The 13,861-nt window shown below is 25.0% G+C and overlaps 1 protein-coding gene across 1 annotated transcript in view; it reads left to right on the top strand.

Moving 5' to 3' along the window:
* The first annotated feature begins 4,082 nt into the window (after nucleotides 1–4,082).
* LOC145837627 (uncharacterized) overlaps nucleotides 4,083–13,861 on the top strand; it is a 39,285-nt gene continuing 29,506 nt past the window's right edge. Inside the window, exons 1-4 of the mRNA XM_082945128.1 lie at nucleotides 4,083–4,106; nucleotides 4,341–4,452; nucleotides 12,862–13,025; nucleotides 13,183–13,304. Of these exons, the coding sequence (XP_082801254.1) occupies nucleotides 4,083–4,106; nucleotides 4,341–4,452; nucleotides 12,862–13,025; nucleotides 13,183–13,304 (422 nt within the window). The remainder of the gene's footprint in view (nucleotides 4,107–4,340; nucleotides 4,453–12,861; nucleotides 13,026–13,182; nucleotides 13,305–13,861) is intronic.

Here is a 13,861-nt window from a genome sequence, read left to right as displayed (position 1 = left end):
GTTTTGAAAAGTTACCAAAATTATTTTCTTAAAATACTCTTTTTTCCAATTAATATCAATACTTGTTTCTAGAAAAATTTAAATGGAGAGTTCATTTATTTTTGTATTTTTTATTTCTTTTTCAATACTCACTGATAAAATCAGTATAAAAAATGCAATATCAAAGCATTTAACTTTTAAATCACTGAAACAAATCTTTATGGTAAAACTTGAAAATGAACTAAACAATTTTAGCAAAAGTTTAGTATATTTTGTTGCTTACATTAATTTTGAAACTTAATAATAAAAATGTTTAGGATATTTGTTAGTTTTATACTCATTAGCTTAAAATGTTAAACAATAAATCTGTTTCAAAGAACAAGAACTTGAAATGCAAAAATTTAAAAGATAAATTAGAAAAAATGAAGTTTATCATTATGAATAAACATTATTTAATACAACTAAAAAGTTTAAACTTGTTGTAAAAAAAGTTTGAACTTGCTAGAAAATACTTTTACTTTAAAGCAGATTCCTACTTATTTTTATAGCTCCATATTTATAACTATTTTTTTTTGTAAACCCTAAAAACTGACAATGTCATTTGGACTAATAAGGGCAAAAAATAGGTCCAATTTTTTTTTACAAAAAATTAATGACATAGGAGGTTAATCACCTTTTTCACAATTTAGTCTTATTCAACGAGTTTTAGATTAGCTACAAATTGATATTTACAAATTTTCAAAACTCAAAATAACTTTTAAGATGTAGCTGGTCAAAGTCAGAGACTACAATAGGTTCCTTATAGGAGGTGCAAACTAAAACAACAAATAACTAGAAATCACTAAAAATATATCTCCTCCTACGTTTCTTGAGATAACTACTTTAAACTTTTAGGAAATATTTCTTGCAGTATTTAAATAATTCTGTTGGAATAAAAAAAAAATTAAATAAAAAAATAAAATTTTATATAAAAATTAAACAAAAAATATGTTTTTTTTTTTGTTTTTTTTTTCTATATAAACTTTTATTTTTTAATTTTTTTTAATACTTTCAGACAGAATTTTCTAAATATTGCAAGGAACATTTCCTGAAAGTTTGAGGCATTTATCTCAAAAATTGTAGAAGATAGATTTTTAGTGAAATAGTCTTTTTTTGCTGTTTTAGTTTGCGCCTCCCATAAGGAACCTATTTAATAGTAATGTAAACTTTTTACCTGTTTAAGGCTTTGAAAATTAAGGAATTTTGTAAATTAGAACTGATAAATTCGAACATTTTGCCATTTTGACACAAAAAACTGACTTAGCCTGACCCATGGCACCCTGTTAATAAAAAGAAAAAATGTGAACGCTCACAACTAAGGTCAATGCATTGGTGTGGAAAAAGACCTTTTTATTATCAAGCTGCGCACTATTTGCTTGTAATTATTACTTTGAGATAACTTTAAAATAATAATGAAGAATATATAAAATAAAAACTTAAAAAGTAATTATATATACTAAAACAAATACTCAAGTTTAAAAACGGTAAGCACTCTATTTTAACCCATTACTTTCAATAATGACCATCAAAACAATAGTCTACCATGGACTCCACACGGTCTCCTCCCCAGGATTTAAATTTTTAAGATCATTTACATTCACATTTTTTTTTATTGCCCTTTCTACAAGAGCAACCACAAAAAATGTAACAAATAACTCAAAATTTAATAAGAGGGGAGAATTGGTAATGTCACTATAAATAAAATAGATAGTATAATCATAATACTGTAAAATCACCATGTTTTTTTAAAAGTACCTATAAATTTTTAGTACACTTAAACTATTTAGTCCTAGGACTTGGTGCACAAAAATCTTTTGGTTATTGAGCCGCGCACCACATGGATACCTTTTAACGTCTTGTCCAGAACATGTGCTTGTAGGTAGATAGAAATTAAAAATTATCAAGTATTTGCTTAATTTTTTTACTGATTTGTAAAAAATTCAGTTTAAATCAATAAAATCTAGTACTAGTAATTAATTTAATTTGTTTAAACTACATAAACCTACTTATTAGAGGTAAACGTTAATACAAATTTATTATTTTTTATTATTTTTTAAGTTTTACATCAAGTTAATACTAACCAGGGTTGCCACTCGCTTTTTCAAAAAAATTTCCAGGTTTTCCATATTTCTTCCAGGTTTTTAAAAGTAAACATTTTTAAGTCTATTTTTAGTTTTAAGCTAATTTCTATATAACCAGAAGTTTAAGATCATGAAAGAGAAGAAAAAGTTGGCAAATGCTAATCTTAACTCAATATGATCAATATATTGAGAAGATTTACATCAACGAGAACCTATCACAATTTAGTCGGGACCTTCTTTACTATACAAGAAGGTTCCAAAAGGCTAATGGCTGAAAGTTCTCTTGGTTGTCTGGTGGGGTTGTTTTGATGAGAGAGAAGGAAACAAGCAAGGCTGTCGTAGTTCATTGTGTAGAAGAGTTAAAAAAAATTCTAAAAGTGATTGTTAACTATCACTTAATTCTAAATATTAATATTTTTATGTACTTATTTATTTATTTTTATTTAAGTTTTTGTTGAGATTTTATTTAGTACTTTAAATGAGCTCATATAAGACAAAATTAGTTAAAACTGCTTTTGTTGAGATTTGTAGAGTTTGTAAAAATGATTTTAAACCTCCAAATTTTGAATCCATATATTGTGATGGATGTAAAAAATGGATACATTTAAATTGTTCTGGGCTATCTAAGCTTATTTAACTTCTATTCTTATAACAGTGATTTATTTAATTGTAAAAATTGTACAAATAATTTTAAGTTTGACATTGTTGGGAGTGAAGACTTTTGTAAAATTTGTTTTAAAAGATTTTCATCTAAAGATAAATGTGTGTATCGTGAAGATTGTTTTAAATGGATGCATTACAAATGTGACAGTATACCAAACAAGAGTCTTAATAAGATAAGTAAAAATGATTTACCTTTTTTTTGTAAAAATTGTGATTTGAACATGTCTGTTTGTTATAGATGTAGTTTAGCTTGTAAAGACTCAGAAAATTGTTCAACTTGTTTTTTATGTAATTTAAAATGTCATTTTGAATGTACAACTAGTAAAAATGTTCTGTACAAATTTAAAAGCAATAGTTTTAGATTTTATTGTGATCTATGTGAAAAATATGTTTTTTTATTTCAGAATGTTGATGATCTTGACTATGATTGCTTTGATAAACCTATTAAGATGAATATTAATAGAAGAGATATTGACCAATATTTAGACTTAAATTGTGTGAATTATAGAAAAGAAAACACTATTAGTGTTGTTTACATTAATATTAGAAGCATAAATGCAAATCTACATAAAATTGAGGAATTTTTTAATTTAGTGAAAAATCTACCTGATATAATCTGTGTTTGTGAAACTTGGTTGACTAGTCTGAGACCTTTTATGGGTAAACTGCATGGGTATGATTTTGTAAATAAGCTGTCTAATAGTAATCAATCTGGTGGTGTTGCATTTTTTGTAAGAGCTTGTCACTCTTACGAGGTTGTAGAAGAAGTGTCATTTAAACAGTGTGATGTAGATGATTTGTGGATCTCTATTAAACTTGGAAACAATAAACATCTTATACTTGGTAATGTGTACAGACACCTAAGCTCTACATTTAATACTTTTAAAGAAAATTTCGTTTAAGTTTTAGATATATTAAATGAAAAGAAAAAAGATTTTATAATTGGTGGTGATGTAAATATAAACTTATTTAATAGAGATCAGCGTACTTGTGACTATTTGAATTGTGTTTCTAGTGCTGGTGCTAAACAATTTGTTGATTCTCCAACTAGACTTTCTTCTGATTGCTCCTCTAGTTCTTTCATTGACCATGTTTATTCTAGTTTTGGGCGTGAGAAGCTAAATGTTAGTGTTGTAGATTATGATATATCTGACCATATGCCTGTTGCTTGTGAAATTAAATGTTTAATGAATAAAAATGAATTGTGTTATCAAAAATCAGTTCAAGATTTTAGTAAGTTTGATATTGGAGTTTTTTTAAATGATCTTAGAAGGAACTTGGGTAAATTGAAAATGAGTATTACAAAAGGTGAGGATATAAATGAGTGTTGGAATGAGTTTGAGAGTGTGTTTGGTAGCACAGTGTTTTATCATGCACCAATTAAAATTTTAAATAAAAAAGATCAAAAACTAAAAGCTAAACCTTGGATTCCATAGGGGATTATTGTTTCAATTTGAAAAAAATCTAATGTTTAAGTCTGCCATCAAAGATAAAACAAAAAATTCAATTACATTCAAAAAATATAGAAATATTCTGAATCAGGTTATTGAACAATCCAAAATACTTTACTTTCCACAGGTTGTAAACAAAGACAAAACAAACAGTAAAAAGTTGTGGAAAATAATTAACAATATTGTTGCTAACAAGCCTATCTCTCATTCAAAAATCAATGGTGTGCTTGATGTGCATGGTAATGTTGTTGTTGAACCAAAAAAATTGGTAATGTTATGAATAAAAATTTTGTGTCAATTGCTGATGATTTAATAAAAAAAAGAACACATGTTGCTTATGATTATGATGAGTTTTCAATATGCTCTATAAAAAATGGTTTTGTTTTTAAGAATATATCAGCAAGCAAAATTGAAAATTATATTAAAACAATGAACCCTAACAAGAGTTGAATGTCCCTATAATTTGTTTTGTGAAGCTTAGTGCAAAAAAAATTTCTCCCTACCTTTCTATGTTGTATAATAGTTGTGTTGAGTATGGTGTATTTCCTAATTCTCTTAAACATGCTGAGGTATGTAAATAATTATAGACCTATTTCTCTTTTGTCTCCTTTTTCTAAAATTTTTGAGTCATTGGTGAGAGACTGAGTGGTTATTTTCTGCCAAATGATTTACTGCACTGCAAACAATATGGGTTTAGAAAAAATAGTACGACTGAGTTAGCAGTAAATCAGATTGTTGAGGAACTAATTGAGGCTGGTGAAAAAAAAGGTAAATTGTTCTGTTTTCTCGGATCTTGCTAAAGCTTTTAATACTGTTAATCATCAAATTTTAATATCAAAACTTAAATGTTATAATATAAAATGCTCTATGTTAAATTTTATTGAAAGTTATTTAAAAGATAGAAGTCAGTCTACTGTTGTAAATAATGTTGTTTCTGAGCTAAAATTTGAATGTTGGGATACCTCAGGGTTCTTGTTTTGGTCCATTGACATATTTTCAGCTACAAATATTAAATTGAGATTGTTTGCAGACAATGCTTGTCTGAGTTATCAACATTGTGATATTGACCATGTTAATGCTGTTATAAATATGGAGTTGAAGAAAATTGATGAATGGCTGTGTAAAAATAGACTGTTTATTAATTATTCAAAGACTAAGTTTTTGCTGTTTAATAGAACTGCAAAAAAGAATGAATTTAGTGTTAAGGTAAATAGTTTTGTGATTGAGCAAAGTATAAATATTAAATACTTAGGTGTGGTATTAGACAATAATTTAAATTGGAAGGCACATTTGAAGTACCTTAAGTCTAAGCTTTCAAGAAGTTGTTTTATGATGTCAAAATAAAATAAAATGATGATTATTTGGATACAAGTACTTTGAAAATGGTGTTTTATAGTTTGTTTCATCCTCATATCCTGTATTGTATATCTGTTTGGGGTGGTGCTGCTAGTTGTCATTTGAAACCAATAGTTTGTATGAAAAAAAGAATTGTAAGATATGTTTGTCGCGTACCTAAACTGATTCCAACAAATTAATTGTTTTTAAAAACTGGTATTGTGAAATTTAATGAGGTGTTAAATTTGCAAGTTTGTAAGTTGATGCTGAATACTTTGAGAGGATTTGAGGTTGACCACAGTTGTTTTACTCCAGTAAGTATGGTTCATACACACTATACAAGACATTCAAAAATTAATAATTTAAAATCGAAGAAACTTTACATTTAGTGGAATTTAAGTTTTGCAATGACTGTTCTTTTTATTATTTATTATTTAAGCTTCATAACTAATTTATTGGACTTACAATGTATCAGTCTGATTCAACTGGCTTTGTTATAAATAATATTTGAAATTTTAAAAATGCTTTTTTGCTAAAATGTCCCACTTCTGCTTTGGTCCAGACTCCAGAACCTGACTATAAAAATCAAAATTGATAGTTTCAACTAATTTTTATAAACGATTTTTTATGTTCGTTATAGTTTAGTAGTTTATAATGATAAAAAGTATGATGACACATTTGATTTTCCTTTTAAAATTTTATGATATGGTTTGTATGAAAAAATAAAAATATACAAGATTGATCACATTTTTTCCTTCTTCCTTAAAAAATCTAAATAAATTAGTTTTAAAGCTTAAACAATAAATGTTAAAAAGAATAGTTACAACAAAACTTAAATTCCAATAAATGTTTAATAAAAAGACTCTTCGGTTTAAAACAATGACTAATTGATTTTTTTTAACATTAGTTAAAATTAAAATTTAAGACTCTTAATCGTAAAATTATAAGTTTTTAAGTTAAAGTTATTGATTTGAAAAATATTTGCTACAGCGAATTACTTTTGATTCGATCAATTACTTTCTTTAAACTTTTTTTCGCATCTCCGTTATATATTGAACTCATGTAAACGAAACTATTTTGAACTTTTTACGTTTTTACCTAATCCTTTGACTAATCGTTTGACAATATACTAGCTATAAAAAAAACAAATTATTTCTAATTTGATTTAGAAATTTTTTCCTAATTCATTTTTAAAGCAAAGCGTTATAATCGAAGATTTATTAATTATAGCTGTTTTAAAACTTCTAATCTGTTTAACATAACTAGTCAAACTCAATTTTTGTTAGCTAAGATCAACGATCTAAGTTTTTAAAAAGAAGCATTTAAAACCGCTAACTTACGTCATACACAATTCAGGTAACTTTGATCTTGCTTAAAATTATTTTTTACTTTTATATTTGAAATTCTATAATTACCCTTAATAAACTTTTTAAATTAATTTATTAATACAGAGGAAGTTTTTGTTTTACTTAAAAAATAAAAATTATTTATTTAACTTACTATACGTTTAAGGTCTTTTTTTACTAAAACGTTTGACTCTGTTTGACATAAAAAAAAGTTGCTATAAAGTAAACAAGTTTTTTCGAAAAATTATGATATGAATTTTAAAATAATAGTTAAAGAACTATGATTTAGTAATTTAAAACACAAAACTTTCACAATGTTAAAATTGATACAAATGTTTGTACAAGATAGTATAATAACATTTTTTAAGCCTACACTTAAAAATTAATTAGTTGAAACTAATAAGTAAAATGCTTAATAAATAAAGCAAAAGAAAAGTTAACTTTAACAAAGTGTTTGCAGGTTAGATAAGCAGTGAGTTTAAATTTTTAAGCACAAATTTGTTTAGCACCAGGGGTGCGTCTAGAATTTTTACAGTTGGTTGCACTTTTTTTGTTAAATAATAAAGTATTTTTTGTAATAGTTCTCAATTACACACTTTAGATTATTTTATAACTGTCTGAAATTTCTCAGGTACATAAAAATATATAAAGTTTAAATATTTTTAAAGTACAAGCAAAACAGAATGGAAAGTGTTGTTAAGTAATCCTGTTCTTTATTTTTCAATAAATTAATATAAATTTTAACTTAAGTCCTTTTATAATGACAAAGTAAAATTTTTGCCCTATATTGTGAAGCTATCATCAATAACAAAATATTTTAGACTAAAGAAACTAATAACCAAGAACTAATCAATACTATAAACTCAAAAAGTTTAGTCAAAAGACCTGGTGTACATACCTATTTGGATACCTTCTAATGTCTTGTCCAGGACTGAATCATTAGGTAATTAACTTGTCTTAATATATAAAAAAAATTTTTTTTAATTTGTTAATAAACTAATTATTCAAACAGTTCCAGTTAAAATAGTTTAGCTAAAAATCAAATTTAAATCAAAAACGAATTATATTTTTAAAAACAATCTAATAGCAGAGGTAAAAAATTATTTTAAATATTGATTAAAAAAAAAATAAAACTATGGTTTTTATAATTTATAAAACGTAAAAACAACATTTTATTTGGTCAAAAGTTTCCAAATTTAAAAATGAAACTCTTCAAGTTGTAAAGTCATTCAAAATTTTTTTTTTTTGATTGGCTAATTCTAAATAAAAAATTTCCCAACTCAAATCGTGCACATTTTTAATTATATTGTGTTAATACAACTTAAATAATTGTTTTTACAAAAAAGCTTATAAAAGTACGTCATTTTGGACGTAGTTCTGAAAAAAGCATGAACTAAACTTTACTAGATATCAAAAACTTAACATATAAATATAAATTCTTAGTAAAAAAATTAAAAATAAAACCATATTCAACAGTTTTTTATAAAGTTTAATACAGTTTTTTAGAGGTCGCACAGGAAACAGAAAACTAGTTAAAATACGCCCCTGTGAAGTACTATGAGGATAATACTTAAATAAAATTGAAAAAAAAAGTTTAGTTTACGATAATATTTCAGTTAAAATTAGTTTTATTATGATTTTTCTAAATATTGTTTTATATTTTTTAAGGTCTATTTTTCAATTAAATTTCTTACAACATCGTTTACAAAAAAAAATTTTTTCAAATCAGAAATTAAGCAATGTTTTCTTATAACTTGCAATTATAACGTACTGTAAATTAAAAAACTTGTAATATTTAAAGTTAACATAAACTAAAAATTCTCACTACTTAAAAATCACATCTAGATACAACTTTACAAAAAAAGTTGTTTTTCACTTTGTCTCTTGTTTCTAACACAAAAAAAAACAAAAGTGGAAGTCTAAAGAGCCTAAGCCTGAACTTAATTATAACCGAGACAAGCTTAGGTTAACAAAAATGTTTGATCTTAACACTTTGACTATCATACTTTGATATCGAATAGATATGATCAAGCTATCATGCTTGGTACAGTTAGAATTTAACAACTTTCATTTAAGAATCCTTTTCTGTGGAGTACAGATGCAACACGCACACAACTGCCTTCTATACGTTTTTAAATGATATTTTGTTTATGTTTTACTGTAGGGTTTTGTACTATAGCTTATGTTATCTTTAAGTAATTTTTGATAACTTTTTATAAATCTATTTGTGTTGCTTTTGGCTATGGACAAACATATAAACCAGGATTTCCCAAAGTGGCCCATATGGCTTCCTAGGGAGCCATTTCAGAAAATTAGGAGGCCATAAGCTGCAAAGCAGCCAAAGAAGGGCCGTGAGTAGTAAAGGGGCCACGAGGCTATAATTTAGAACTTACACTAGACATTCTCGAGTTGACGGTAAAGAGCAAAAAAAAAGTTGTTAGGCATAGATAAGGGTAGTTTTAATACTTATATTAAATATTATAGGAAAATTTCTAAGCTGTAAAGTGGGGGGCCAAATTTGAAACTCAGAATAGATAATTGAAATTGACGGTGAAGCAATTTGAGCAAAAAAAAAAGGTCTTAGGCAGATTTAACGTTTGTTTTTTTGAGAAATTTGTTGAAAATGGCCATAGCTTTTTTAATTTCTTCAAAGGGGGCCTTAAGAAAAAAAAATTGGGAAACCGTGATATATCCTAAGCTCATTTAGTAGTTAACATAAATATCTAATTTAGAAGAAAAAAATATGTTTAAAAAGCACAACATCTTTTAGGTGTTTGATTTTCTTGATCATGAATTATTTATTAACTGATTTTTTAAATAGAAATAAGCCAGGAAAACAATATGTTTATTAATTATTATTTAAAACTTTTTTAAATAACTAAGTTATTTTTTACTCGTTCATCACTACTTTTTTAGTTAAAAGAAAATGTTGATTATTGATTTGTGTTAATAAAACACGGTCGTTTAAGAAATACGTAGATAAGAGATGATCTATTTGTAGGACAAATAATAACAACATTTTAAAAAGTTTAAATAGATTGACTCATAATAGTTTCATCAAAATCTAGTAGATTGATGCTAGCATTTTGTTTAAAAGTTAGAATACTTAAAAAATTTAGTATAAGGGCTAGAGAATCTTAAATCATAAAACTTAGTTGATATGTTGTAAAAATAAAATGAAAATAGTAGAATCACTTTATTAAAAAGCTAAGTTTTCTTCATTATATTAGGGTATTAAAACTTTTTTAAACAAAAACTTAATAGACTTACTCTATTTATGTAAATTTAGGGTATACCAGTGCATAAAAAGAAAAGTGTAAAAATAAACAATATTTATAAAGTTGTTTATAAGTTATGTTTTTTTATTTTTACAACATATAGTTTTATTAAGGTTTTAGAATTTTAACAATAACTTAGTATTACTTTACTTGTAATATTTGTATTTCAATAGAATTTATTAAGATGTTTTTTTTTTTTAAATTTGTAAATATATTAGTCAACTGTATTTTTAAATTTAAGTTTTACTTCGATTTATTTTTATGTTTTTTCATAAGAAGTTGCGTCAGTATTTGAAACCCAGTTATTTTAAACTTCTGTGTTGCTTTCATTCAGCAACTAATTTAACGTTACAGTTGGGAATCTATCGATTAAGTATTAAGTTGTAAAAAGAAAATATGTTCTAAAAAAAAATATTTTAAAACAACTTTAAGTTATTTTTAAAATTTTACAAATACTTAAACTTTATTAGTAACTAATTGGAATTCAAGAAAGCCGTAAATCAGAGTCAGAACAAACAAGTAAATAAATAAAATTGTATACATACTTTTATAATTTTAGAAGTGTAACTTCAAAAATAAATATTTGCGATTAAGAAAAAGAAATCCAATAGAAAAAAATACTCTGCCGAAAGGAAAGATTTAAGGTAATTTTAAATTAATTTGTATTATATAACATTAAAAAGGTTTTTTAAAATTGAAATTCTTTCATATTTTTCTAACCAGTATGTTTTTTTTAATTCGCTAAACCTTGAATTTTGATTATGTAACTTTTACGAGTATATAAAAATAAAATTTTAATGCAATTTCTAATAACAAAGCTTTAAAAATGTGCATAGTCACAATGTGTTGCTTACACAGTAGTAATGTAAAAAGTTTTTAAAAATAAAAGCATATGATTCACTTTAAAACTAATTTTGTGTTGCTATGTTATTCCAAAACTTATACAACACAAAATTTTCTAAGGGTCTTTCTATACATCAGGTCCTTCGATAAACTTCGCAACCTTTAACGTTTTCAACAAACGAACCTATAAACCAGTTTACTTAATACAAACTATAATAAATTTTTTTTGATTAGTTTTATAAAAATGATTACAAATTTAAATTGTACTCGATAAAAAAATTACTTTGAGTATAACTACTTGTTGCAGTAAAATTTTGTTATTTTGTTATTGTCCTTGCAGTCTTTTTTCCAGTTTTTACCATGTTTTTTATTAAACTCAACAGATGATTTTTTAAATGATATTTTATAGTAAACTAAATATGTTCTAAAATAAAGTATTAAAACAAAATTTGATCAAAAAATGTGGTAAATAAACAATTTTGCTACGTTAAACTTTGTTTACATTTTTTATTTTAAATGTTTGCGTAAAAGTAAAGTTTACACTCATCAAAACAATTTTACTACATGAAACCACATGTGTGTAATATTTAACCAACTAATGCATAATTAGTTGAGCTTGTTTATGCAACAAGTAGCCTAAGTTAATCATAAATCAGGTAAAAACTTATATACAATATTGGTCACAAAAAAAAAACACACAATCGGTCACAAACATACTGCAGTGGTTGACTATTGTAAATAAAATAGTTCTGAATAATTCAAATGATTAGAATTTTTTACCACGTTGTTCTACTGATATTTTTTTCAGGTATTTTTATTTTGAATGGTTTTACCAAGTTTAAGTATTAATAAAACTTAAGAAACTTGTTTTTGTCATAATAATAACTTTCATACATAATTAAAATTCTTTAAAGCGCCGAGATTTCAAATAGTTAAAAACTATGTTGGTTGATGAAGAATGTTTTGACACTTGTATAAAAATTTTATAAAGGTTTTTCGAGTTAGAATCTAAATACTTTAAACTATTCTTTTATTAAATGTTTACTAAATGAACCATATGCCTAATGGAAAAACTATCATGAAGTTGTTTCTTCACATAACAAAAGTATTTTTGATAAAACTGTTTTGAAAATAAAAAAGTCTTAGAAGGTAGTAATACTATGAAGATATTTAAAATGTTTTTAACAAATTTATATCCAGTAAAACTAATTAAAAAAAAAAAAACATAAAAGTTAAGAAATTTTTTCAAATTTTTTTTTTAATACAAAATACATAGAAAAAATGCGAAATAAACTAACCCTCACCATCTATCTTAATCAATTTTAAAATATTAATTTAAACTTTTTGTAATACGCGTATAAAGTTTTAAATTACATAAAAGCATTTGTTACTCACATTAGAAAAAAAGACTACTATGTTTTACAGTAAAAAAAGTGTTTAAATGCATATAAATAAAAATAATAAACCTTTTTTTCTATGTTTTTTATGCTGAGACTTTAATAATCTTAAAACAAATGTATAGGTTTTCAACAATATAACATTTAAAAGTAAAACAAAAACTTAAAAAAGAAGTTATTTCGTAATTTATACTGTAACACCTAAACAAAAACAATTCACTATAGTAGTTTTCAAAAGTAGTTTTCAAAAGAATTAAGTTTGTTCTGTTTGATTTAACTGATTTATATTTTCTATACAGAAAAGATAAATCAGTTTTATCAAACAGAACAGAACAAACTTTACTAGAGTTAAATTAAGTATGTAGTACAAACATATAATGACAAAGATTACGATATTTGTTTAAAAAACAAACTTAATCTCATAAACAAGAATATTTATTGTTTTTTAGCAGTAGTAGTTAGAAGCGACTGTCCGGCGAATTGGGTACAAAATGGACAGTCATGTTACTACATTTCACAACAATTTAACTCCAAGCTTCCATGGCATGAAGCCCAGTCAGTTTGCCAACAACAAGGGGGAATGCTGATTGTAATTAATGATGATAATGAAAATGTCCGTATTCTAATTTGTTTGTAACAACAGAAACTTATAAAAAGCTTTGTCATAAACAGATTTTTTTGAAAGACTTTTTATTTAACTCGTGAACTTCTAAAATTTATTAACTAATTTTAGAAGGAAAATAGTAATTTAAAATGTATAAATCTTACAGAATTTTGTGTTTGATCAAATTAAGAATGATCAAGGAGTAGTACTAGCCACATGGATTGGTTTTCACGACCTCCAACAGCAAGATAGCTGGCAATGGGTTGATGGATCAGATAACACTTACACGTTAGTTTTTTTTTATAATAGTTTGTTACGTAATGCAAGTAAGATTTATCCTAAAGATAAGGAAACTTTTTCTTAGGATATTCTCTGTTGGAAAAAATACTTTTCAAGGCCTAAACTAACTTTCTTAAATAACCTCAATGTCACTTAAATCAATTAATGTAACTTGTCTAAAGCCTTAGTGAATTTTTAATTGGGTTGATTATACTAACAAAAAATATGATTGAAAAGAAGTATTTACAAAATATTAATTGTTTAATAAACAGATAAAACTAGCCTAAATATATTTTTAATTGTTATACGTGTTCTACAAGCTTATATAAAAAAATTAGTAAGATAAAGCTAAAAATAGACTAAAGTTAAACAAGAAAAGAAATACATTAAGATTAGTACAATTTATTTGTAGTAATAAGAGTTAACTACAATTTGTTTGTATTTCAAGAAATGGTAAATATCATAAAAGTATTTTTAGTTATTTTTTAACTTTTAAAGCGTTTTTTCGTCGATTTGTTATAATGTGCTCAATATGATCTTATCAGCTTTGATTAATTAAAATATAC

This window comes from Thalia democratica, chromosome 1 (genome assembly GCF_965202585.1).
Source record: "Thalia democratica chromosome 1, ktThaDemo2.hap1.1, whole genome shotgun sequence".
NCBI classification, from domain to species: domain Eukaryota; kingdom Metazoa; phylum Chordata; class Thaliacea; order Salpida; family Salpidae; genus Thalia; species Thalia democratica.
The sequence above is the reverse complement of the archived record's forward strand: the minus strand, read 5'-3'. Positions and strand labels throughout refer to the sequence as shown.